The sequence below is a fragment of the Gavia stellata genome, chromosome 21, assembly GCF_030936135.1.
Source record: "Gavia stellata isolate bGavSte3 chromosome 21, bGavSte3.hap2, whole genome shotgun sequence".
NCBI classification, from domain to species: Eukaryota; Metazoa; Chordata; class Aves; order Gaviiformes; family Gaviidae; genus Gavia; species Gavia stellata.
In genome coordinates this window covers 7,642,716-7,670,308 of record NC_082614.1, presented here as the reverse complement: position 1 = coordinate 7,670,308, position 27,593 = coordinate 7,642,716, and the positions used below count along the sequence as shown (strand labels likewise).

General features: G+C 40.5%; 1 protein-coding gene across 6 annotated transcripts in view; it reads left to right on the top strand.

The window, feature by feature from the left end:
* ARVCF (ARVCF delta catenin family member) overlaps positions 1–27,593 on the top strand; it is a 185,265-nt gene that overhangs the window by 110,575 nt on the left and 47,097 nt on the right. For 5 of the 6 annotated variants that reach the window (XM_059827845.1, XM_059827844.1, XM_059827841.1 and 2 more), the window contains exons 5-7: positions 6,243–6,426; positions 20,421–20,538; positions 21,814–21,985. In XM_059827845.1, the coding sequence (XP_059683828.1) occupies positions 6,243–6,426; positions 20,421–20,538; positions 21,814–21,985 (474 nt within the window). Of the gene's footprint in view, positions 1–6,242; positions 6,427–20,420; positions 20,539–21,813; positions 21,986–24,251; positions 24,270–27,593 lie in introns of all 6 variants that reach the window. The other variant, XM_059827842.1, reaches the window with a different exon arrangement.

The window sequence follows — 27,593 nt, the reverse complement described above, 5'->3', positions numbered from 1 at the left end:
CTGGTCATCGCCGATGTGGATGAATGATAAAATAATCCTGCTTTCCAAAGAGATTTAAGTCATTTAAAGAAATGTAAATAATTCAGATGTCTGAACTCAAGAGTACTTCCAGTCTTGAAGTTCTGCTTCTCTGGGTGTGGGGCGCTGCCTGCCTGCAGGACAGGAGGTACATGGGAGCATACAGTGAGACACGTTATTTGCATCTGGAGAGGGTGCTTTCTGGCAAAAGAGAGCATCATTCTCATCTAATTTGAGAGTCAGTCCTTGGCTTTAGTACAACTCCATGGCCTCTGATTAACTTGGTGATCCGATGCAGCAGCCACAGCTGTCCAGAACAGTCTGAATCAGGGCAGCCAGCTGGGTCTGGTCAGTGGGTTAATGGAGTGGGGAAAAAGCCATGCCATTATGTTAAAAATGCATAAGAGGTAGATGCAGTGGCAGGGGAGCATGAGGGAGAAATCGGATGTGTGACTCAGTGCTGAATGAGTGAGACCTGTGTCAGAAGTGTATTCACTTGACTACTTCCCACAATATATGTTTTGGAGAACGCAAGTTAGACAAACGTATTGACATGCAATTTTGGAATTAGGCTGAGTATACTGATAATAACGCTGCTGCCAGATTAAACAAGTCTGTAGCTTTTTTCTTTTGGGTAGCGCTGGTTTTAGCAGAGTTTGAAAACCTTCTCTGGGTTAATGCTATGTCTGTGTTACTAGACGTTCTTAATATATCTGCAAATGGCACTAAAACATGATGTCCCTCAAGGTAAGACAGATACGTGAGGCATGTAAAAATACCTTCAAAATCCAGGCTACAATCATAAAATACCACAGAGTTCACTTTTCTTTCTTTTTGAAGTGTGGAGTTGCAAACTGTCTCCTATCTACTGCACTGAGAAAAGCTTGATTTAACTGTTAGAGCGTCCATAAGTAAATCATGAGTAGAGTTGTGATGAGAAATATTCCACAAAATTCTTCGTTGCATCCCTTTCTAGTCTTGGAACTGTACTACTGAACTTTCAGTGGATCATTTTCTTGAGAAATGGAGAGAAATGAGGATTAAGCTGATAAGGAATTAAATCTGTTCTGATTGGGAAAGCTGCAAAAGTTTTATCTTGAGTGATAACGGTTTTTTGTGAAGCAAATGTTCCCATCAGATATGCAAGACCAAAATTCTATTACATTCTTTGAAAGGCAATCAGAAGTTGGTAGCTTTAATGAATAATTTTGTTCTTTGTGAGAACATTGAAAGTAATTTTGTTGTTTAACAACATTGCACTGATTTTAAGTGATGCAGGATGTGAGTTTCCTGATGCTGTATGTTGCCAAACTGGTTTTAATGGAAAAATGATTGACCTTCAAAATGCTTTGCAGAGGAAATATTTTGATCTAATACTATAATAGAAACTTGCAGATTGATCAACTGGCTCAGAATTCACACCTTGTGGGCATTTATGTATGCTAAGATCCTGTCAGCTGATCAGACACCAACCTCTCTTTTGAAGTACCGTGCTCTCTTGAACTTTCTGATTACAGATGAGCTTACTCCTTCCATTTTCTGTTAGAAGGCTTGTCAGAAGGAGGTCCCTTTTCATGGTGTATTCTATGACACAGTAGTGCATGTTGAGGTTCTTAGCTTGACCACTACTTAACGTGAAGCACAGCTCCAATCTTCAGGACTTAGAACAATAAAATCTGTCAGACAAATGCATACAGGACCAACATGCAACAAGAAGTCCTCGATGAACATAATGTAGAGCGCTTTACTTTCCCAAATGCTAAATGATTTAGTATGGACCATAGATAAAGAATTAAACAGCTTCTTCATCTAATTTCTTGGTGACATTGGATTTTTGTAAGTAAGCAAGCACAGCAGGAAAAGATTTCCCTTGGATTTCAGAAGGTAATAGCATGTATGTATTCTGTCACAATTTCTTTAGAAATCTTTTCACAACTCCAATGAGGCAGAGATTTAGGAAATTATGGCTGTTGCCCTGATCACTTTTAATATTACATAAATCATATAGCTGTGTTTATAGCTTATAGTAATTTTGAATGTATTTTCACAATAAAATCAGTACTTCTGAAATAAAAATTTGTAGCTACTGTCCCTGCTTAACATGATGAAAGAGTAGAGGTAATGGTTGTAGTTAGATATACATATATTACAAATAGTGTTTATGAATAAAATAAAGATTGATCATGATTGTGATCACCTTCTGAAAAGCAATAGTTCATCTGTCTCTAGTCCTAAAATTCATGCAATCTGTGGTCAAGGCCAATACTTGTAGTGAAAGTGCATGGAAAACTTAGATAACTTAATTTCCCTTATGCTGCTGTGTTAGTGACTTGATTTCTCTTGAGTGCTGTTCACTTGAATTGATTAAACTTAAGAGTTTTAAAAACAGTGTTTCCAGCTTGTTAGATCATTACTGTGTTATGCTAATAGAGATGGGGAATGATTTTTAAAGATGGATGTCAAATTTACAAGAATTTTATTTTTTTTTAACTCAGATTTTTTTCTCACACTGCTAAAACCTACAGTCTTGCCTGAATTTGTTCACTTTTTTTTAAGTTACCATGGCTGCCACTATCAGTATCTTTTCCATGGAATTTGTTTTCTCAAGAGCTAAAGGATACTGGATTTAGACCGCTTCTGGTTCATAATTTTGGATAAGACAAATGTATTGTCGCTATTTTCTGTATCCCTTCTTGTGGAATATTTTCCCAATGAAGTCAGCCTTGAATCTGAATTTTTTTCTCTGCCTTTGGAACCACAAGATTCCCTCTTCACTGTTTATCTTGGGCTACCTTTCTGTTAGGCACTGTGCATTTTCCTTCACTGAATGCTGCTCAACAGAGGGATTCTTTTGGTTTTCCTCATGCAGCTGTCAAAGAGAGTATTACAAATGTAACTGTTTTGGCATTTTCTAATGATTTGAAGAGCTTTGTGCATACTTTTTTAATAGTAAGGCTCTCTTACTCTTCTTCACAGTTTGTTGGTGTTTTCTATGAAGCATTTGAGAGGTGGGAGGTGGCTGAGAAATTGAAAAGCTTGTAAACTTTTTTTCCTTCAAAGAGGATGGAGGAAAGACATTCTGTTTAATTTAGTCCCTGTTGTCTGGTAGCCACTCAGTGAGGTTGACAGTCAAAATGTGTTTGCCCTAAATGGTTTATTGCATAAATTGCATTCAGCTTCTTAATAAAAATTCTGGATGAATATGCACAAGAGATCCATTTGTAGGGGCAGGTAGTTCTCTTGGTCTGGATGAGGTTACTAGCATCAGTGAAGCGGACTTGTGTGTGGTAGATCGGTGGGTTAGGGCTTTTTTCAGTGTTGCAATCCAGTTGGAGTCCTGTCGAATCCCAGTTGCATTTAGTCTCTTGAAATAACTACTGGTGAGTGAGAATGTAGGAGAACAGGGAGTTTGGAGATCGTGATTTTATTTTACACGTTGGGGTTGAAGGTTTTGAAATCTATACACAAATCTCTCAATCTTAAAACAAGCAAAAGATTTGAGCACTGCAAAACTTTTGTACAATCCTGTAATATTAGAGCCCTTGGAAATTTTATAGGTATTTTTGGCTTTTTAAGTATATGTTGGCCTGATTCTTCTTAAGCAGTGAAATTTGCCTTTGTAGTTTCACTATACAGATAACACATTATGTCACTCCTCCAGGAAAGGGGGAAAGGCGCAATCCCATTTCAGGTGCAAAAGCAGTATGTGCATTTAAGGAAAGAGCTCTTAAGTATGAAAGACTGTCAGATTTTAAAACTTAGCTCTTCTACGTACAGATGATTTTAAATCTCCACATTCTTTCCAGTTGCAATATTTCACAGTTTCAAAAGAACAGAAAAGCAGGATCCTTATGAACGCTGTGCTAGGTTCCTCAGTTGATGCCATCTTTTCCTAATAGTGTTTATTTGACCACTGCAAATGCCGAATGCTCCATTGCTGATCCTGAGAGGGAACCCTGACATAACCTTCAAGACCCAGGGGATTCTGCACCCACTGTTCTCAGTGTGAATCTAGGTTTGCTCAAGAGATTGTTATCTTGTGTGATTTCCTGGGTTTTATCCATCTAGTTCAGCTCTGGATGTTCCAATTTTGCATTTGAACTTTGAAGTACTGAGCTAGCAATGCTTTAGGGATTTAATTGTAATTATTATTTTTTATCAGTGAGTCTGATATGCTTAAGGAATTGGTGTACAATAACTAAAGAAAGACTATCTAGTGAAGTATTTAAAATTAATTGGGTAGCTTATATGTTAGTTTTTACTCTTATTATAAATATTGACTTGCATTTGTTTCTTGTATGATACATATTTTTGAGCCAATTTGTTATGAGAAGTAAAGGCTTTCTTCCACAACAAAATGGGGCCAATTAGCATTTTCTGCTAATGCTTTTTCTGCTTTGGCTTTTTTTTCTTACTGTCCATTGTGTTTGGTGTTTTGCAGTGACAAAGGGTGATATATTGTATTGGGTACAAAGAGAAAATTAATTCCTATTTCACCTATACAGTCTTGTTTGAAAGCTAAAAAAATAGGTTATGAAGATCTCATACAGTGTGTTGTCTATGAATGGCAAGGGAATTAGGCCAAAAAAGCAATATTTTTATATGGTTTTAGAAGAAGACGGAAAGAAACATTATGTTGTTCATTCTGTTGTCTGCCTAACAGTTTCTTTATTAATTAATATGGTCTCCTAAGTCTGAACAGATGCCTGGATTTTGTAAAGATCACTTTGAATAGGAGCCACCGTAGCATTTGACTTCCGAGGCTCTGCTAATCATCAGCCTTTGAGGTTATCGTAGAAGTGCCACTCACTACTCAAATGGAGATAAAATTCCCGTCCTGACCTGGTACCTGTCACGACCCTATATGGATAATTCTCTGATATTAAAATAGGACTTTTGGCATTTGACACCTCTAACTTGTAGCAGTGAAAGCTTCAGAGTGAAGGAGAATTCCCACGAGATAGCTGCCTTCGCTCATTTGGAGGTAGGTGTGCTGGCCCTTCTCCGGCACGGAGGAGCGTTGCACAGCTGCAGACTCCCTCCCTACTACATGCTTTCCATTGACTGACAGGGTCCAGCAAGTCCATGGGTGTGTTAGACTGTGTGACAAAAGTAATAGATCCAAAATCTTTTTCCAATAATTTTTGAAGTTTGAAAAATGTAGGTTTTAAAACTTGGAGTGATTGAAAGGGACTGAAACAAAAGGTTGCACCTTTGTTGTTCTTTTGTGTTTTGCTTTAGACATGTATACTAAGGGGTGAGTGTCTACAATTTGCACTGTAATATGCACAAATTCATAGTTGTTGTAACACAGGGAGCCTCAGGTTAATATTGTATCCACTTAGGAAGGATTTCCTGTGTGTTCTGGGGAATCTAGACCAATCCATTTGGATTACTGATAGTTCTCCAGTGTTACCAGGCTGGGCCTATGCAGAAATTCTCTCTGAAGTGAATGTCCTGGTTTAGGTCTGACCTAATGAGCAATAGCTATCAGGACACTGATACAGGTCTGCTGGGAAGCTGTGTCCCTTATCTAAGACTGGGGATTTTTACAGTTGTAAGGCTGTTCTTCTGTTATGTTGTTTTGGTGTTTGAATTCTGTCTACTTTGGCTCATAATTGAGGTAAAAATGGGAAGACAGAGGAGTTTTGGTTCTCAGCTCCTTCAAGGAATCGTATGCTTGTGTCACCAGGTGATTTGAACGCAAATATTGCCTGTGGCAGGAAAATGGGAAAGTAAATAATAGAGAGGAGTCTTGAATGAAATACTGTCTTGCACAGAGGATAAGCATAAGATCCTCTGTAAATTCATGCCTGTTTTTAAGACTTGCTCAATATACTTGTCTGCTGCACTGGATGAATTTTTACTTTTTGAGGCATAGCTAGACTTAAAAGTGTAACAGAATTTGTATATAGCAGAAAAATCCTGTTAATCTCCAATAGCACATCACAGTTTTGTACTCTGTTGTAGGACTTGATGACTTCAACAATATCCATGTCTTGATAAAAGTGCTTCCATGCTTTTGGAAATGCTTCTGTTGCAGTGACTGTGGAATTTTCCCTAAGCTATGTGCTAGTCTGGTGTTTCATCAAGTGGTTTCGACTTTTCGTTTTGTTTTATGATTTAATCTTCAAGTGATTGTGAATGTAGTGATTCTATTTAATGTAGAGATTTTAAGTAGTTACTATTCTCTCATTATTTAATAATGACTGTTTCTCCTGCAGGCACCCTGTGGAACTTGTCCTCCTATGAACCCCTGAAGATGGTCATCATTAACCATGGTCTGCAGACACTTACCAATGAGGTGATTATACCCCATTCAGGTTGGGAGAGTGAGCCGAACGAGGACTCTAAGCCTCGCGATGCTGAATGGACAACTGTCTTCAAGAACACTTCTGGTTGCTTACGGTAAGGCAGAACTGTGGAGTATTAATCTGTTCACCACGTCCTGTGTTTAGGATTTTGTTAAAATTATTCTGATTTGAAATAAAGTATTGTATAGCTTTCATTTTTGCAGAGATAGCCCCATTTCAGTGGCCACAATAGCAATGCTTGGAGGTATTTGCCTGCCATGGGCTTTCTTGTTGTAGGACCTTGTCAGTGTAGGTCTGTCCGGTGGGGTCAGCGTGAAGAGTAGGTCGTTTATCCAGGTTAGGGGGAGTGGATCTATATAGGGAAGCGTATAATACAACGGAGAGTGACCCAGGTAACATTAACTGCGAAGCTAAGTACAAAAAAAGTATTTTGCAGTGCAAACTGTGCTGTAAGCACGGAGAATCCCATTTTCATTTGTCTGTTGTACTGTGGTCAGTGGGCTGTTTCTACAAATTTTGAGTACCTTCTCTGCTTCCTTTGATAGTGCTGTTTTTATTTATTTGAAAAGTGTGTTTTCAAACAACTCCCTTGGTTTTAGGCATTCTCCTATCAAAAGGCATTTTTTTGCAGATGCTGGGGAACTGGTTTCATGGAACTACACTGAGCCTGAAACATGGATCCAGTTTTAGCCACAAACACTTCTGTGGGAACACTCCTATTTTAAGCTAAAGTGACCAAGGACCTATGGGAAATAAATTAAGAACCTGAACTGCTGACCATTTAGGAAACTATTTCTAATGTGCCTTGTAAAGGAGCCTTTTCCTGTTAGAAATTGTATTTGCATTTCTGAGAGCACCTTGAGAGTAGGACAGTACATGCTAAAAGCTGGGGTCAGGAGGAGTCCTAATGCAGTCTGAAAAATCTGAACCAGTGTTCCCTAAGCAGAGTCTTTCGTTTTGCTTTTCTTTGAGATAAAATAGTGGAGATGCCCTGTTAGATTCTTCAGCTTTATGATGAAGTCAATTAGTTTGAACAAAACTAATAAAGATTTGGCATTGTACCTTCTGTTGCTCTGAAGTATACTTCTATCAGATTTCTACTGATTAATGCATCTTCAGAAGTTGGTTCATTTCTGTTTCTTGGGCTTGTGGTCTCTAAATTGCAATAACTATTCCCTTGAGTAACTTCACAAATGAAGAAAGTAATGGAAAGTGTTCTGAAAGGGCCCATTACTGAAATTATTTGCAGTCCCACTGGAAACTAAGGTCCTTTAAGTAGGCTCCAGACATCATAGGTTTTTACTTACTAGTGTCTCATTTTCTAATGGTGTTCTGCAAGAGGAAATTAGTCATGGTGAGGGATAAAAGGATTATCTGAATGAATATGAGATTCTCCAGTGAGTGTAGACAATAAATTGATCATTAGTACACTAACCTAATCCACATCATAAATTTTTATTAGCATGTGCAGTGCCCTGATCCACTTGAATTTCTGCATTCCAGGATAGCTTTGGGATGTTTTTTTGTTTGTTGTTTGCTTGGTTGGGGCTTTTTTAACTTTGAAGTAAGGTACTGGTTTTACAGGACATGCAAAAGCTTGTGCCACTTTGGACATTGTATTCTTAAGGGTAATGAAGAGGGGTGTGGAGCATAGCAGTACTTAGATACGTTAGAGAATTTGAACTTTTGGTAATTAAAAGTGGTCCTGATGCACTTCAAATGTGTCAGGACAGCAGCCGGTGAATGGTGACTGCTTCTGTTGTTGAAGGGGGGAAATGTGTTTCAGTCCTTTCATCTATAGTCTCTGCTGTCATAGTCAGGTGGGACTAAGTGCTTCCTTGTGGAAAAATTGAAGCTTCAGTCAGGTGTTGGGCAAGGTAATTTCATGCTTGAAAGTGGTTGCTTAAGGTAAATGGAGACATGATGGCATGTTAGCAGGGAAAGGTAATCCTAAAAAGGTAGTTTGTCCACGTCTCTCTTTTGTGCCGTGGAGAGAGCAACCTCTTGCATAGGAAGAGGGGAGAGCTGTCTTGCTGTCTCCTTACTTCTTGCAGTGAGATGAAGTGAGTCCAGGATAACAGACAAAGATGCAGGAGCAGGTGAGATAGGAGCTCTCTTTCAGTTGATCGTACTTCTTGTTACAGTGTTGGTGATATTACATACCTTTTGTAGAGCAATTCCAGATCTAGGGATAAAAACAGGCTTATAAAAAATAATTATCATTACTACTGTTGGAAATAATTTTGCATTGTTTGTTGAAATCCTCTGCAGCTCATCCTTAAAAGCACCAGCAAGATAAGATAGTTAACACCAGCAGAGAATAAATTGCTGCAGCCATCTGTCTGATGAACATCAGTGTTTAAAAACCCCTTTGCCTACTCTTCTCTTGTTGACACAGTATCTGGTCCTAGAAATTCATTTTCCATGAATGGAGCTTATTGCAGACTACAAATTGTTTACCAGTTTGATATTTAATTGGGAGGTTAGTCCTCTTAATGGTGTGCCAGCCTCCTTTTGTCCCCTTTGGAAGCGAGCCTCAGGTGTGTGCTGCGTTGTCTTCCAAAACAACTGAGAGAATCTTTGAACTTCTGAGGTTTCAGATGTCCTTGCAATTTGAATATCCAAGCAGAAGATAGGCATTATGCATACAGGACAGCATTCATTTCAGTATCATTTTTTCAGTTAATGAAGTTTATCAACAGATGTGGGTGAGTTTGTTTTAAACTCAGTGATTCACAGCGTGAACCGTAAGTTAATTATTTGCGCTTTTTTTAAACACTGCTTTCTGATCTTTACTTTGTTCTTAATCTAGGTCTCTCCTTGGATAATGTGCAGCCTTGCAAAAACTTACTTCAAAATAATTGAAAATAAATAATTTAAAAAAAAAACCCAACACTTATTAATTAACTTTGCAAGATAAGAGACATGATCCATGCACTCTCTTGCCTCTTACCTAAAGCTAAGGTAGCTTACTAGCTTTGTATAGCCCTGATTTCTACCCACCTTCTAAAGTAACAAAAATCCATATGTGTTGCTTGATGTTGATTTTAGTCTGTGTGGCCAAGGGACTTGCGCTGAGGAATGGATCCATCTGAGCTGCTATTTGAGAAAGCCCTGTGCATGATACTGAGTAACATTGGACATTTACAAGCTGGAAATCAGAGAAACTGTGCAAAGTTTGTTGTCATCAAGAAAGCCATTCAAACACTATCTCTTTTGCCATAAGTTAAATACCTCTGGGATTACCTGTGATACTTAGTGATGTTCATACCGAACCACCGTGGCTAACAGACTATACATAGCCAGTAAGAATCGAGGAAGAAGAGGCAACTGGTTAAGGTTTATACTGACTTTTGAGACCAGTGTTTATTTTAAGGGCTCCTTCTAAAGTCAAGCCTTCTCCCATGACTGTGGCCATTGTAGGGATCTCTTGAATCCTGATATCATCTGGAACATGACGAGTGGGTTCTGTGTGCTATCCTGCTCTGTACTTGACTTGCCAAAAACACTCTTCAAACAAATGTTTTGGGAATCCTGTATTCTCCTTTGCAAAATAAAGACTTGGCAGCACAGTGAATTTGCAGACTATGATCTGGTAATGAAATTTATTGCATGTTTTTTTGTAATCTTTACCAAGAAAGACTGAAGTTTTCAGAAACTGGTGCAGGTGATGATAATTTTGTCTCCATTCTTGTCCTGAGATCAGGAAAAAGATGTTTCCTCTTCCATTGCTGTATTTTGTTTATACGGGCAGACCCAATGTAACCTCCAATATCGGTAATAATTTTACTACTAAAAATGGTCATGAGCCTTACGATAGATGCTACCTTGGGTGTAATTTTATAAAATGACAATATTCTTATACCCTGTTGAACCTGTTGGGAGAAATAGGTATGGTGGAAATCTGGAAAGGGACAGTAAAAAACAAAGCAAAGATTGATTTATTGAAATTAAGTGGATTGTTGGTTATGGAAAAGCAGGACTGGGGAAGAAGCAAGGAAGCTGTTTGCTAGGAGAATCATTAAATATGCACAGATGTTCCTTTACATCATTTGGAGTACAAGTTTCATGTCTTTGTATTGTATTTTATTCTTTCAGGTATGTGGAGAATGTCTCTTCTAGTTACTGTCTGTCTTTTTCTTTAAACCCCTAAATCCCTACTGGGATTTGCAATCCAGAAGCATTCATTTTTAAATTGTACTCTCCTCCAGTTTAAATAATGTAATGATTTGGTGCATCTTAAGAAGGCTGTTCCGTGATCCTTCCAACAACTTTGACCAAGACCTTAAGGTGCTTTAGGGGAAGAGTACAAGTTGAATTGCTTGCAGGATTGATGGAGCTAAGGCTCGCTCACATGCACCCAGGCAGTGCCAGAGCCCTTTCGCTGTGTCTCCAGGTTTTTCCCAAGGTGCTTCTCTACTTTAGAGGGGAAGTGCTGCATCTGTGCGTCAGAGAACGCTGCTGCAGTCACATTATCCTCTTTGGTTTCTGTGTAGATAGCCACCATGATTCCTAGTTCTCTGGAAGCAGCAAGGATTTTGGTGGTTTAAAAATGAAATTCATTCTGGGCTTAATTGGTGTTTTCTGCCTAATTACTTTTAATTCTCCCTTGGATTTTTTCACTTCTAAGAGGACAGAGTAGAACTTAGTTCCTAAATTGCTAACTTTCTAGCCTCATTCCTGTGCTAAACTGACCTGCTGTCAACAAATGTTAGATGAATTAATTTGCATAGCAAACAGATGCAAAGTGCTCCTTTTTCCAGGATGCCATCTGTAGTTGCAGCATTTCTTGTCAATTCTCCAAGTACACAGAAATTCACGAATAGCCTTGGGGTTCAGAGACCTGGCCGTGGGTGTACGAACACAAACAAACTGCACCCACTTGACTTCCACTAAAAACATGCATTCTTCAGATCAAAATTGCACGTAACAGCTTGTCCAGCATCAGCTCCTGAGAAGAGAAGGGGCAACCTGGTGGCTAAAGCTGTAACTCTTGATGTATGGATTTAATTGCCATTGCTACTCTTCTGACATAATTACAGGCAAGATTAATGATATAAACCTTTTTGTGGTCTAATTTTTAATAGACCTGTCGTCTTCTGGTTTTGGTGAGATTCAGGCTCCTAAGTGCCTGAGTAGATCTGGACTTCAGTCACTGATCTCCACTTTCCTGTCTTTAATGTGGGATTGGCACCTCTGTCCTCCCCTGAAGTTGGTGAATACCAGTAGTTCAAGGATTGTGAATTGGTTGGTCCTAGAGCCAACACCTGGGAATAAACATCTCCTGTAGGTATAAATTAAGAGTTCAGTCCCATGGAATCAAAACCTAAGAGTTATGGTAAGTGTGAGATACGATGTTTGAAGACATGAGATAAGGACTCGGTGGATTCAGAGCCGAAAACATACTCCACCAGGATGAAAAACGATGTATAAGTATCTGCAGGCCCCTGTTACTTTTATGTGCTTCAGAGGAAAGAGGACTGCAGGAGCTTGATGGTAAATCATTAATACTTAGGGTGTGCCAAATAGAGTTTTTGCATGAGAATGTTTTAAGCCTTTTTCTGAGGAGGACAGAGAGCATTAAGGTACACCCATGTACATCTTGTCCTGCAGATGTAACTTACAGTGCTTCAGTCATGCGTAACACTGCTTAATGGTAATGGACTCGTTCCTTAAGTCCTAATGTCTTGATATACTTGTGAATATATGTATGTACACAAGCAGCTACAGCACGCACTGTTTGTAGGAGGAGTGTGTGCGTCTGAGGCACATAGAGGTAAGGGAGGTTTGTCAAACAGAACCTGTGGTCTTGTTTTGGCAGAAAAGTTCTCTCTCTGCACCTTGGAAATGATTGTATGAGGGTTTCGGTGATACTGATGTGTCCGTTTTTTGTCTCCATCTCTGCGTGCTGAATTTGAGGAAAGAAAGGAAGAAAGGCTGTCAAAAGCCATGTGCTTATGTCCTCCTTTATTATTAGCGAGTAATGTATGGCTTTTCTCTGAAGAAAAGTGCTTGGGAATTAGAGCTTTGAAAGTGAATTACCTGCAAGCTCTATCCATCTTTAAATCCTGCAGGCATGGTAATAGTATGTGGTGACAGTCACATATTTGTCCTACCTGCACTCTCATAGACTTGAGGCAGTCTTCGTCTTCAACTGACAGAAGTAGGAGAGCATTTAAGTGCAAATCTTTGACCTGGAAGCGCTGTCTAGTGAAGAGCAGGGCACGGGAGGTGAAGCTCAGGTGATGCTGCTACAGTGCTGCCAGCCGGGCTGCCCTTGGTGTTGGGGAACTTTGCTTACTGAAGCGTGGCAGGACAGAAGATACATAAATGTGAATTTTCAGGTGCTGGCTTTTATTTTCTCTTTTTTATCAGGAGCAAATTGGTAATAGAGCTTCACGAGCCTAGCATTAGTACAGAGCCCTCCTTGCGGCGGCTACATTTCTCCCCCACTCCAAAAAGGATTCTTTGACAAAGTCATTTGGTTGACTTCTCCTCTTAATCGGTGTGCTCCCCTATCATAGTCCAAGCAGTCCTTTGTATGCTTTTGTAGGGCAGGTGTTTAACCAAGGAGGCCTGGACAGGACTTCTCGCAAAGCTTAGCACTTCCCTGTCCCACCCAGCGGAGATGAGGGCAGATGCTGCCGTGTCTCTGTCCACCCACCCACCACGCTTGGAGGCTGGTGCGCTCGTGTTGTTTTCATACTGGGTACAGCCTTGGGGAGATGGCTGCTGCAGAAACTGGAGCTAATGATACTGTCAGTGTTTTGTTGTGCAACAGGTACTTTTGAATTGGACTTTCAGCGAAGGAACAGTTTTAGAAAGAGATAAAATACGAACAGAAATTTACCTGTGAATCTTCACTTTGGAGGCAGCGAGCAGCACAGAAAAGGGAGAAGCTTATCTGCCCAACCCAGACTGGAAAAAAACCAACTCAAATTAAAAACCCACACAATAGAGAGGAGTGAGCGAAGGCAGTTTCTTAATTAGCTTACTGATACCACGCAGGATCACAGCATATGGCTTGTCCTGGGGCTTATATGATGAGCAGAGCGTTTAATTCGTGCTAGTAAGGAGCTGTTAGGGTTCCTCCTGACAGTTCCTGATGTTTTGCTTGTAATATAAATAAATTATGCATAGATTTTAGCAGCAGAGACATAACCTAGTTACATGCAACCTTAATGTTTTACAATCGAATCTGAAGTATAAATGTAAAGTTGTGCACTTCCTTATTGCCTTCTGTCGTTACTTAGGAATGAATCTAGGTCCCTTCTCCCTTGGCTGTCAGGGAAGGGAATCTACAGAAATGTCTGTCACTGTGGTGGGATGAAGAGCAAGACTGAAACAAAGCTCACTGCAGTCACTGTAATGCACATAGTTTGCTTTGGAAGGCATGTGAGCCATGATCCTTTCTTAGATAAACACAGTCTCATTTTTTTTATTTTTCAGATTCTTTTCACACTGCAGCAAGCATGTGTGATAAAGCAAGGAGAGGCCCTTAGCCTTTCCTCCAAGCAGAGACTGGAGTAATTTGGATTATAACTGCTGGGCATCAGGGAGTTCTTGTGTAGTGCGTTTCTGCATTGTTTTGCATTACAGGAGAGCAAGCTAAGGTCTTCCAAGTAGGTCATGCAGGAGGTAACCAGTCAGCATTTTACTGAAAAGGTATTTCACGATGTTTTGGATATAGAAAACCATGAATAACAAAGGATGGACTTGACATCTGTACCTTGTTAAACTGTACTGCTGGCTGTTGAGCCCCTGCTTATTGCAGGGAGCTCTCATTAGGCAGTGCTGGTATGAATGAGGGACATGTGATGGTGTGCTTTGTAGATATCTTGCTCTATGCCAGTGTCACTGGAGCACAGACTAAGCTTGTGAAGTCCTTTTTCAGGGGTGGCTTTTGGTATGTCCTCTTTTGAGCATTTGACCAACTAAACAAACCCAATCCCTTTATTCAAATAGCTGGAAGGGGTTTACGCGCAAGGCAAATGGGGCTGCTCCACTGCTTCTCTCTTGGGTCTAGCTGGTAAGTGAATGCTTAAGTGGAGCAGAAATCTCCAGTGGGATCTCCTGCCCAGATATGAGACGCCTTTTCTCAGTTGACTGGGTGCTTCCTACCTAACATCACAATCAGCAGAGCTCCCCTATCTTTCTGTTCATTCCATTTGGACTTTGGCTTCTTCCTATTTTCTTTACCATATTCTCTGCTTGATTTCTGGTTCAGCTGTCTGCTGCCAAACCATCCGTTGTGTTGTACAGGGCTCTTTGACCAGTGCTGCCTGGATCCGGCTGTCTTTGTGTCACAGGCAGCTTCTTTCTTTTTCTCTCTTATTTTCAGAACAATGAACTTAATACCAATTAAACTTTCTGATATTTCATGTGAACTGAAGTATGGAATTCATTCTATTTCTGCATGAAATGGTGAAATGATTTTCAAATGCTGTATATTCCTCCACTGGGACATTCAGTACCTAGAAATCAGCTTGGAAATAGAGTACATTTACTGCAACTATTATTTATCAATCTCCTTTGGCTGACATCCAAATAAAACTTTCTTAATAGTGAAGCAAAGTGTGGGTGTGGAAGGGTGTCTTCATAGCAAGTGTTCTGACTGTCAGAGTAGGTGGATAGAACAACTAATATATATAAATTAGACTTGTGAGAACCTTGTAGTTTTTTATCAGCTGAAGTATGTAAAACTCAGTGTCTGGACAGCGAAGCCTCAGTGATGCTATTAGTCAAGGTCTAGCGAGGTGTATGTACTGCCTGTCAGCTTCGCCACAGCATTGCCGTAACTCAGCCCACTTGTGAAGTGCCGCTCGCTCAACCCACCAGGAAACTCCAGGCAGTTTGTAGCTCTCTGTCTTGTAATGATCCCAGGTATCCTTATCTTCTTCAGCAGTGCCGAAACAGACTGTACAGGAGCCAGTGTTACTTTCTAGCCTGGCAATACAAAAATAACTATTAGAAGGTTGTTTACAATAGTAAAAAGCAGGATTCGTTTGGGCAATCTGAGACCCTGCAGTGTGCACAGAGGCTGTTGAAAAGAGCTCATCACTGTCTCAGCTTCAGCTCTCGTCCGTGCTTCTTCCAGAGAAAGGTGGAAATGTTACTAGGAGGATATCTTAAAGATTTCCAGTTCAGCTTTCTATTTATCTAAAAAAAACCAAGTCCCCAACCTGGTGCCTTCATCCCCAGCTGGGTCTCTAAACAAAGTGCTTTTTACAGCTGCTGAACTGAAGCGGGATGGTAAGTGTTCAGTAATACTCTAACCTCTGGCTTTCAGCTTCATCTGCAGCACTGTGGGATAACAACCGATGGCCCTTTCCAGCCAGGTGGCAGACACAGCAGTAGTCTTGGAAATACTAGTTTTAATGTTCAGAGAAAAAATGTGTCTCTTTGATGCTTGTATTTTCAAGTTTATCATTAAAAAACCCAAACCAAAACAAAAAAAAACCCAGCAAACAAAAACGAAAGCTCTCCATGTCTCCACTCTCTCTTTCAGGTTGTTAGGGAGAGCAGAGTGGGGGCCATTGCTACATGATTTGCATTGAAATAGTGCAAATCGAGTGCCATGCATTTCATTACTTTTAAATCTTTTCTCTTGAGGATGATTTTGGTGTGTGGCACAGATAGCACTAACAGCTCACCTATCCTGGAGGTGATGAGTACCAACTCTGTTCTGCAGACGTGTGTGTTACGGTCAGACTTGCATATTATTAAGACGACTATTTGGTGATAATGATAACCTTATCTAAAGCATGAACAGATTTCTCAGCACATTCTCTGCCATCTTCTGCAGTCTTTAATACCAACAGAGACTGGATTCCTAGCCTGATGTGTTTCTATGCTGGTAGGTATTTACTTTTGCTTAACATTTACTTAGTGCTCCTCTATTTTGTTTTCCCAGGGAAAGCATATATTTGAACATCCTTACAAATCCTCTTTCACTAGTCCTGTCTACAGTCTGGACTCCAAGAATTTGAGGAAGAATCCAGGTTGCTTTTTCCAGCTAAAGGCTGGGGATTTAAATTCTCTGGAATGAGATTTGTGCTTTGTTGTTTTACATAAAATCAGTCATACAGTTGGTTTCTTTCCTGTGTACTTGGAGTAACAAGGACAGTAATTCCATGTCTTCCTCCTAGAATTGCTCTTTTGAGTGTGTTCTATAAATTTATGGTAAGCACACTGTGAAGCTTTCTATTACCTCTTGCAGTGTGATGTGAAAAAGATACTACTGTTTTTAAAATACATTTTTCATTTAATGGACTCTTGGAACAGTATTGGAAAGTCAGGGGAAGTAGCAGAGGCCTCTCTGGGGGTGAAGAGACAAGGCGAGGGGAGCAGGCTGTGCAGAACACCAGAGATGAATGGCAGGTATCATTCGTCACTGTTCTGTGTAAAAGTAGTTTGGGTAGTTCCTCCTCCCTATTCCCACACATGGGAACAGGCAGTCAACTTTATTTTCATTTATAACAGGATTTTGCTCATGATCAGTGCCTCAAAAGCCCCGCAGAGTTCCTGTTTCAAGTTGTTCAAACCTAAAAAGTATCTTTGACTTCTTGTATAGAGGTTCTTGATATTAAACTGCCCCAGCAAGCAAGTCACTGAGATAATGTTTAATTCCAAAATCTTTGGGTGGTTCCAGTTGTTGCACGGCAGCCTAGGTCCTAAGTAACAGAGTTAACAAGCACCTCAGCTAGGGTTTTGGCTTCCTTTTCTATTCGGTGTCTTGTATCAAATGCTCCATCCACTGAAGAAATAATTTTCTTCTGATATAAAATGATGCTTGTCTAATGTGTAGAAAAGTTCAGTGAGACGCAAAACTCTCTACTTTATCCAAGCCTGGATGCCATATGTTGCATATCTATCTGTTGCATGAGTTTCAGGAAGTTTCTGCCCTGGGTGAGGCTTTGCATTCCTTCTGCGGAGTGTTGCCCTGTGTAAGACGACTACAAATACCCTGTTAATGTCTGCTGGAATCTGTCACCTATTTGTTGATTTTCATCACTCTTGAAAGAAGGTGTTGAGAAACTTTGCTTTGAAAGTTTCCTTTGGAACATGATTTAGTTACATCTTTCGTTCCATAACATGCAATAGCTCTGTAAGATGCGTCAAGAACAATTCCAGTGCAGATGTGAAATTGGAAGAGATTTTTCCTGACTCTGGTCAGTGGAGTGCGATATCGGGTTGGCTATTCCATTGCAGTTTCTATCATTTTTTAATGACCAATACTAGCACTAGCTCTCTTGTCCATGTAGTCACTTTTGTGTCCACGCTACAGTCCCTCCTGAAGACCCAAAATGTGAATTTGACTGATGACTACCAGGTGATGTTTTTCAAGGAGGTAGACAGCATAGAGTCTTAACACCCCAAGGCAGAACGGCAGCCTGGCATTTTCCTGGGTTGCAGGAGCTTTTGCAGTGTTGGAGTAGCAGAAAGAGCAGACCCAGTGAAGCAGGTGCTGATCTCCCTGGACTTCGACTCCGAGATCTGTGTTGCGTAGACTTCTGTGGAGAAGAATGTGAGCTGAGCTCTCAAGTAGGTCTGGGTTATAGTTACAGACAAGGAGATGGGGTTTGTTGTTCCATCTTAGATAAATCCCATGGGCTGCAAGAATCTCATTACCCCAGGAGGGAGGACTAGCAGAATCCCAAGAGTGTTGGATATTTATAGAGGAGATGTTTCTGCATGAGATGCTCATAAGGATGCATTTTCTGATGTGTTAGTTACAACATTAAAACTGCGAAGTTTGATGTCTGGATAACTTGTTCATAGTATTAATTAGCTATTAATTTGATCCTGCAGCGTTTTCATGCTTACTTATGTGTGATATAAGTGGGAATTTTTTCTTGCGGCATTAATTTTTAGCAAAGTTTTCTATAGTTGGAGATAGAGCAAGTGATATCAGCAAGCCGCACTCTTACTGATGCACTTTTATAGTATCTTTTTCAATTATAACCTTAGCAATGTCTACCTTAATATTAATCCTAATACAGATCAAGAAATAAGAAAGCAGGATATAAAATACTGTGGTGCTGTTGATAACCAAAGCAGTAAAACAAATGTGCTACAAGTGTGGTAGCACAAATGGACCATACAAAAATCTCTAATGAATGGGCCATGGGGCAAGAAAGGTGTGAAGGATTTTTTTTGGCGAAATTTGATTTGTTTATTTTTTGAAGTCTGCGAGTGTTCCTTATGTATTTTAGCTGTCTATTTCTAAGACTTAATGAGGGAATAAGAAATGTGATACACAGCTCCAGATAAGACCATTTTTAGGGCATTTCTGTCGTCCTCAAGCTTAATAAGTAATGTTCCACTTTAATAGATGTGCTTGGAGGTGGAGCTGCTATCGTTTGTTATAACTCCTGAAAGGTATCACAGAGAATTTGAATTCTAATTTCAGTTTCATAAAGACTTTACATTAAAATTCACATTTGGGCTTTTGATACGAAAGGATTAGTACAACTGGAGATGGAAAAGCAGCATGTAGAATTCTCTCTTCCATATATCCTGTGGAATCATATTTTAATATCCACTTTACCTGCCTTGTATCAGCCATCGCTAGAGGTGAGGCTGTATGTTAGGATTTGGGGAAAGGATTCAATTTTCTGTGCATTTAATTTGTGTTCTTAATTGAAAGTTAATATGCTGTTACAGCAACCAGTTCACAATTAAGTATTTCGGATTTTGAGAGGTCTCTGAGAAAATGTGGGGGTTTTCCTAGTCATCCAATTAACATACCGGCCTGCCTGCGTGATGGGGGGACATTGGAGGGGACAGTGGTTGATTTGTTCATTACTTAGAGATTGGCAGTCCCCGTAGTTAGTTAAAAAGAAAAACTGTCTGCACGATCGTGATAGCAGAAGGTAATGATTGTGTCCTGAGCTTTTGAGAGCTAACCTTACACAGGTTTGTGGAATTGAAAGACCCTGAAAGCTGAAAGGTTGGCTGTGTTGTTGTCGAAATTAGTGCGTTTCAGCTTTGAGAAAGGTTTCCATATAGGTTTTGCCAGCAAGCACTATTAAGAATCATTTTGTCACTTCATTTCCCCCCAAAAAAGAAAAAAGGGTGGGGGAGCAAAAAAAGAGGCATCATTTGGAAAATTGACTTGAATTTTATTTATTGGATAACGGCAGGTTGATGCTTATGCACGGCTGGGGCTTCAGTATGTAGCGTGCATGCTCGGTGGGCAAGTGAAGCTCCCCTCTAACAATTTCTGCAGTCATTGATTCGTGCAACTTGAACAACCCCAAGTAGCCTTTCACTGCTCTGTCTCGCAAGTTCTACCTGTGCCATTCTCTTCTGCAATGTTTTGAGAAATTTAAAGCCATATAGACATACTGACTGCCATCTTTTACTTTCTAAATGTGACTGAAGCAGGCTTTGTGCTGCATCTGCTGTACACAGTGTGAAAGGTGGGCTTTAAATGTCAAAACATGGGATTTAAACTGGGTGGCGGTAACTTCCAGTCAGAAAGCTTGGGGATACTGAACAGACTTGGAGAACCTTTGAGCAGTTAAGGAAACAGCAATTGTACACAGTGACTCCCATCTGACTTCTTTGGAGCAGATGAGGGCCAAAGAAAGTGAAGAACAATTTTATATACAGATTGATTAAATAAAATATAGCTTATTGTACACCTGTTTTTAATCTTTTTCATTTTGCAATTTCTGTGGCCATGAATACTGCTGAGCAGTCTTGTGATTTTGCATGTTTTTCTTAAGTTGGTGAAAGTATTTTTCAGATTAAAAGTTCTGGCTTTGAAATTAAATTTTTGGTTTGAGTATTGTTTGCTCTGAAAACTCCTGTCCGGTTTATCACTGGACTTGCCAGCAACTCAGAAAAATGTGTTTGTAGGCACCTCTGTGACTGTGTTCCCCTTTTCGTTCAAATTCAGGGAGTTGCAGATGTGCATTGTCCATATTTTACGGAGATTTAATAGGTTTGTCAGACTACTTTGCCTCCAAATTGTTCATCCAAGGTAGTGAGTTCTTAATAATTGTAGTATAAATTGACGCACCTTCAACTTCATGGTGAAGGTCTAGAGGGCTAAATTTTCTTTTAAATCTTTCCTGTTAGGAATGTAAGTTCAGATGGAGCAGAAGCACGCAGAAGACTAAGAGAGTGTGATGGCTTGGTGGATGCCCTCCTTCATGCTCTACAGTCTGCAGTTGGCAAGAAGGATACAGACAATAAGGTGAACTTGAGTAGTAAAACTTAATGGATGTTGCCATTAATTTAGGCTGAAGTGTTGCACTGGGATCTGCCTTCTGTTTGCTAGTATCAGAAGGGGATTATGCTTGCCTCAGAAAATACAGCCATTCTCTTCCTCTCCTATCTGTCATGATATCCATGGTACTACTGATGGGGTATCAGCATGATGCTGCTGTGTTATCTTGTGTGGCTGATGAGGTAAGCAAAGGCAAGTAGCTGTGATAGGTGGGGAGAGCAGTCCTTTATTATTGTCAGTGACGTTATTGCTATTGTTCTGCATTACTTAATTGACGTTTATAAGTGCAATCTCCAAATCAGAATTGAGTCCCTTTGTATTGTGCCTTGCACAATACCGGTGAAGGAGTCAGTTCCCATTTTAAAGACTTTATTCTGCACCATCTCTAAAGACTGTAGTGCTTAGACATTAAGATATTCTTCAGACCTGCAGCACTTTCATTGTGGCATTTTTTTTTTTTAGGTGCAGAGTTTGATTAATCTTTTTTTTATCATCACCTCATCCTGTGCACTTAAAAGCATATTCATATGCAGAAGGAATATCATAAGTTTAACCTCTTTAAAAAAAGAAAGAGCGTACTATTGCTTTATAACACCAATAAGACTTGTAAAGCATTGTTATTTTATTCTTTTTGAGTCCCACCATGTGATGGACTGTACAAGGGAATTATAAAGCCCTGTCACTTAATCAGGTAATTTTGGAAGTGGATTTTGTAACCACCTGGTGGTTTCCATTGCAACCTACAGAGCATTGCTCTTGTCAGAACCTGAGGTGCTATGGATTAGCTATTACTACAGGACAATGTGTGTTCCCATTGAAATCCTCACAAGGCCTAGGTTTTGACCCAGAGAAAATTTAATAAAATGGGCCCCTTGAGGGTTGTAAAGATTGGAAGAATGAGAGAGAGGCTTGTATTAAAATAAGATCCTTTCTGCTGTGTGTTTGATCTTTTGGTGAATTGTATTTTTTATGTAAGATCATGTGGTATTTTTGATTAGAGAGTTTTCATTTTGAATGGGTACTATTTATGAAGTGCTTTACTTTTGGAAGAATAAAATTGGTTTCATAACAAGAATGAACCTTAATTTAAGGGGTCTTGACTAAATCTTCCTTGAAAGCTACATTCTTTTCCTGGGGCAGGTGGGCTTTTTTGAAATTCCCCCAAACCCTCCACTGTATCATATAGTAGTTTGTAAATAAGAGGATGCAATACTTATTATGACACAAATTTCTCTCTAACAGTCTGTGGAGAACTGCGTGTGCATCATGCGGAACCTTTCTTATCACGTCCACAAAGAGGTCCCTGGAGCTGATAAGTACCAAGAACTAGATGCCAGTCAGACTACAAGCACAGGAGGCTCTCAGAAGAAGAAGAAAGATGATGCTGGTTGTTTTGGTGGGAAAAAAGCTAAAGGTATGTGTTGCAGAGAGCTCAGAACTGGAAATGGATTTGGGAGTAAATTTTGCTGTGTAGGCCTGCTCTTGCAAGCACATTCATCAAGCTAGTTTAGAATGATGCAGTTTGTGGAGGTAATGTGTTTGTAGTGTCGTGGCATGCGTTCATCTCCCTTGTTGCATTTGGGAATTTTTTTCATGAGTGCTATAGTTTTGTTTGGCTTTAAAGAGGAGTGGTGCATGCTGACAGATGACACTCTGCTGTTGGACAAAGGTGGATGTGCTCTGCCTCTCCTCTGCGTTGCTGTGTTCTTGCATCTGTCAAATTTATGCTTAGTCCATTTGCTTGGTGGTATAGCATGTGTCACGGCCTCTGGAAGCCAGGCCAGCATGTCTTTGTCCCCGTGCATGGTAGTCCTGTCTGTCTTCCATGCCTCCAGTCTCTTACATTTGAAAACAAACTAAAAGCCTACCTTCCCACTCACAACCAAAACATCCAACCTCCCAATTCTGTCACTCTTTTGGTAATTTAAATTGCAAACATGATTTTGTAGCTTTTAATTGTCAGTCACTTTTAGACCTGTTCTCTCCTCTGGGGCATGAGTGTTGCAAATGAGTTTCATTACAAGAGAGGATTAATAGTCTCAGTAACCTCCCTTCCATCTTTCCTTCAGAAAGAGACGCTCAAATTATATCCGTTTTCTTTGTTGTTTTGGAGAAATGACTCTTCTAGACTGAATTCAGAGATAATTAACTCAATTTTCTGTCTAGGCTCCATTCTCCCCATTCATGTGTACCACATCCTGGCTTACTGTTTATAGCCAGGTCTAAGGATGGTTTTGGTCCTGAAGAGCCGATATGGAATTGTTTGAACTCGACGGACTGTGTGCTGCACATTACGCTTCCTTTGATCTGACCTGTACATGCTATTAAAATGTTATGTGTTTCCATATGTGTTAGGAAAGTCATCACAGTGTGAACTTGCTTTTGTAGCCTAGTCTGTCATCAACTAGATTTGTACTGTGTTTAAAAAAAATAAAATAAAAAATTGATGGGAATCTTTTAATGATTGGGGGAAAAGCTGGAAAGAATTTTACCTGCCTGGCCAGCCTGTTCTCACAGTGAATGGCTAAAACTTCAGTGTGATATCCTTTGGAAACCCTGAATATGTGCTGACTGGAGCCTGGTCCCTGCCACTTGCAGTCCCTGTTGTTTTGCTGCTTAAGAGCAACACAGTCAGTGAAAACATTTTTAGACATAAAAGCTGTGAGTGTGCACTCGGGGAGGAGGGGAGTGTGCTGATGGAGAGCTGTCATCATCCTCTTGATGACAGTGAAAAGCGAGCGCTCTCAGGTGGCTGTCCTTTGTCAAGTGTCTGCCTGCTTCCTCTGGGGCCGACCTATATATGCCTTCTGTGTCTGTACGCCCTGATAGTTCCTGTTTATCAGCCAAAACATCTGATCGTGTCTTTTTGGACAAATTGCCCTCAAAATCATCTGACACTGAGGATGAACCTGCAGATTTCAGCGAGGAGTGCAGACTCTTGGTGACAGCTTGGGTTTGGCTCTGTGTGTTCAGCGGGAAATTACAATTTCCAGAGTATATTTTAACGTTTTTTCCCCCCCTTTGCAGTGCTCTTTTTAAAGTGTTCTGTTCTCCAGAGGGAAATCAACTGGTAATAATACGGAGCTCATAGCTGGTAGTATATTGATGGGAAGGATAGAGGAGGACAGGCAACTATTATGTTTAAAAAAAATAAAAATTGAAATCCATTAATAAATGTGCTTTTAAAGTCATAAAGAGAAACTTCCTTTTCTCACTGTTAAATTTATGTGAATACCTGGTTGAACCTGCCTCAATTTTCTCAGTCTAGGACTTTAAAATAGATCAGTTATCTCCCCTCTTGTTCACTTAATCTTGCAGTGTTTCCATGTTTATTTTGTTTTATTCCATGGTCATTGATCACAGCATTTCAAACACCTCTGCAAAGGGCTAGTCACCGTGCTGTCCCCTCAATTCTGTGAGCACCTTTTCATTTAATGAAAAGAGGAAGGAAAAAAAGCCATGGAGATAAAGACTGGGGGTTTTTCAGCAGGAACAAAAGGGAGAAAGTGGAGTATCTTGTTTTGGTTTGGTTTTTTAACTGATGAAAGTTCTGTAGTATTCTTGTAATACTCAGGTTCTGAACCTATTCTGTGAAATTCTGCCTCTTTGTGACTGTTCCTTTGTATTTTCTTCCTTCCTGTAAATTTTTGTTTTTCTTTTGCTGCTTTTCTGGTAATTAGAGGAGTGGTTCAATCAAGGTGAGTCTTTGCAATGCTTTCTTTTCATCATCACCATAATATGCTTTGTTCAGCTTTTACATGCAAGGCTAAGAGCTGAGATCAAGGTCTTGTTTATTCACCTTCTCCTCTGCTCCCCCAGTGCATCCTCCTGTTCATTTCAGTAGGCATGGAAATCCTCTAATTGAGCATTTTCAGTTTGGTCTTCCCACACCGAGAATAGAGAAGAGGAGGTTTTGTTCATTCCTGGTGTAAGTGCAGTAAGGGAATTGATTTGCAACTGGCCCAATAACACCACGAGAGAGGGAACATCTAAGTGTGCAAGTTGCCTCACCAGCCCTGTCACGTCAAAGTACAGCTTTGCTGGTTGGTCTGGGTAGCAGTAGCCATGAAGACTCAGCAGCTTGGATGTATATTCTCAGGGATCCTAGGTATTTTGTCTGCTTGGGCATGCATGCCTGGGCTGCTGCATCTTTATTACTGGCACTCAGACTAGCTAGATGAAGCAACCCCCGGTAAATGCCTTGGGGGATGCACCGTTTAGTTTCTCCATCCCAGCACAATAAGTAAAATTGCAATTGGAATACACAAGGCTGAGGCGAAAGTTTGCCTCCCTCACTTCTTGGCCGGGAAGTTGTTAGGCTGTGAGTGCCCTGGAGACTTCCACTGTGTTACTGAGACTGGTTGGAGGGTAAAGGCAGGCTCATTTTCAGTTTGTGACGCTTGCTTCAGGTCAATGAGTTCTGGAGGGTTGAGTCAAAGGAGAAATGTTGGGGGGGGGGAAATAAATCTAATTGCTCCACCCAACAAATGGTGCTCAGCAGTGTTCTGAGAGGCACTGATCTCGGACTATGACTGGTGAGCCTGTGGAGGATGGGCATGTTGGCAAGGCAGAGCTCAGCCCTTGGTTTCTGTCGCTCCGCTGCAGTCCGGTTCAGTGGGTATATTAACAAGTATAGTATTGACTGTTTGGGGGGTAAGGGGGGGTTGTCATGAAGAATCTCTTTCCCATCAACTTTTTTTTTTTTAACCAGAAAGAAAGCGTTTGAGAATTAATCCTTCAGCGAAAATGGTCTAGCTGAAATAGCTGTTTTGATTATCTGGTAAAGCAAAACGACATTTGAGGAAGATCAACAACAACATTAGTGATTAATAACGCTGGGTCACACCTCAAAGTCCGTGCTGAGTTTCTGACAGATTGAAAATGCCGAAGGTCATGTTTTGGTTGTTTCTTAAATAATGAAAAATAGTGGCGGGGGAGAGGAAAAGAATTTTAATCCCACTGTTTCAGATACTGTAAATTGCATCTTGCACAAGCAAGTCTCATGTCAGGCGGTTTTCCCAAACCAGAGTCCTGTGCCAATTCCTACAGCCAGGTCTCATAAAACAGACCTGTCAGCAGGCATGTTCAAAGCTGTCTGTCTCTTGGCAAAGTTTGGAGCCATGCTTCTGATCAAACGGCATTTTTTTCTGGCATGCTTCGGGCTGGAAAACCTGGGGAGCCTGGAGACGCACAGAAGGGCAGAAATTGAAACGTACAAAAACAGTGTCTTAAACTTCTTTTCTACTGCTAGTGTGGTCATTTCAGCATCCCTGTGCGCTGGCATTACGGACAGGCTTGAGTGACGGGGGGGGATGTTCAGAGCTGTAGAAGCTGGCAGTGAAGCTGGTTTTCTCACATCAGTCAGGCCAGGGGATGGCTGAGAGACTTGTAATTGGTAGGCCCTTGAACTTGCTAGATTTGGTCACCCCTTTAGAAACTCCAAACCAATATTTGTGGGTCCTGTGAACATCAAATGGGAAAAATACCAGCTGGGCTGCAGATTGAAATCTTTGCCTTCTAGAAGGATTTCTTTTGGAGTCGTCTTACAGCTTGGTCACCTTTTCTCGGTAGGAGAGCCCTGGAAAATATAGGTGCTTCGGGTATTTCTGAACCTGGCCCTTGCTCAATTTGATTAAGCAAGTAATTTGTAGAGTTGAAATCCCCTTGGTCAGAGCTCTGTCTTCCGAATTGCTTCCATTCATAAACAGCTGGTAGCTTCTGCTTTGAACAGACCTGGTTTTGCCTGCAAGGTGGCTTAGTTTCTTGGAGGGCTGAGAGACAAACTAGCAAAGGCTTCATAGAAGATGGCCAGTATTTGCAGTCTGGCCCAGAAATTGAGACAGCAACTGAAGATCGCAGCACAGGTGGAGTGTGCTGTCTTAATGAAAGATGGTTTAGTATATAGGCAGCTGCTTCTGCCTTGCTAGCTCAAAAGATATAGCAGCCAGCACTGCTCTCATGGACCATCTCTTCCTTAAAAAGTTCTGCACAAATACATACCGCTTACTGAACAGTGCACTAGAAAGAAGGGAACTCTCACTGTGCCATCTCAGTTCTGCAGGGCTAATAGAAGTCCCAAACCCCAACCTTTAAATTATAGAGACAACTTCTGAAATGAGTAGTTGTGTTGAATAAGGTCTGGCTCTCTGAGTAAATGTTCTGAGGTTTAAACTAGCTAATGCCAGAGACATGAGATTTGGGGTCATGTGAAAAAACAGTTTGTCCTACTTGTAGATAAGATGGAGTCACATTTATTGGTCTGCCTTAAGTCTGTAATCTTTCCTAAACACTGACCTCCCTTCCTGCAGTGCTTTTTTTTCCTCCCTCTGCCCTGCGTTTTCCTGTCAATGCTCTGAGGGTCAACAAGGGTTTGCAGCCGATAACTGGGTTCGCTGCCGTTATGAAATGCAATGTCCTTTGGTGATGCACAGCATTTTTTCTTTCTGGTATTTGGTTCCCCAAGCAACGTGTTTCTGGTTCTTTCATGGAGCGAAAACTTGGTGGAGGGCTGCAAAGTGCAGCTAATTCTTGTCCCTTCCTTTAGAAAAGATGCCTTTCAAAGGAGTGGCATGGTACCTGGCTGCATGACCTTTTAGCAGCTTAGATGGGCTTTTTCATACTCTATATAATTAAGCAAATTACTTCAGATGAACAGAATTTCTAGATGCATGTTTTCTTCTACAGAGTAGTTAAAATTGGCTGGTTTTCTGTGTTGGCATTTCAAAACAAAGAGTGTGATATTTCCAAAGAAAGGGAGGGGATGGAATACTATCTTGAGGGTTTTTTTTTCCTCTTGATGTTATTTCTGAATATTCGTATTGGTATTTAAAAGCTCTCTTTCTTCTCTATATAGTACTGCATATGTTTGTTCTTTTGTCAAGAGGAAAGGTAGAGTGGCCCATTGAATTCACTGTGCAGAAGCTGTACCAGCTCCCTGCTATACAGGGCAGGGATTGGCCTTTCCCATTTTGTGACCTATTCCCAGTCAAAAGTCAGGCTAATCTCCACCTTACATTTTCAAG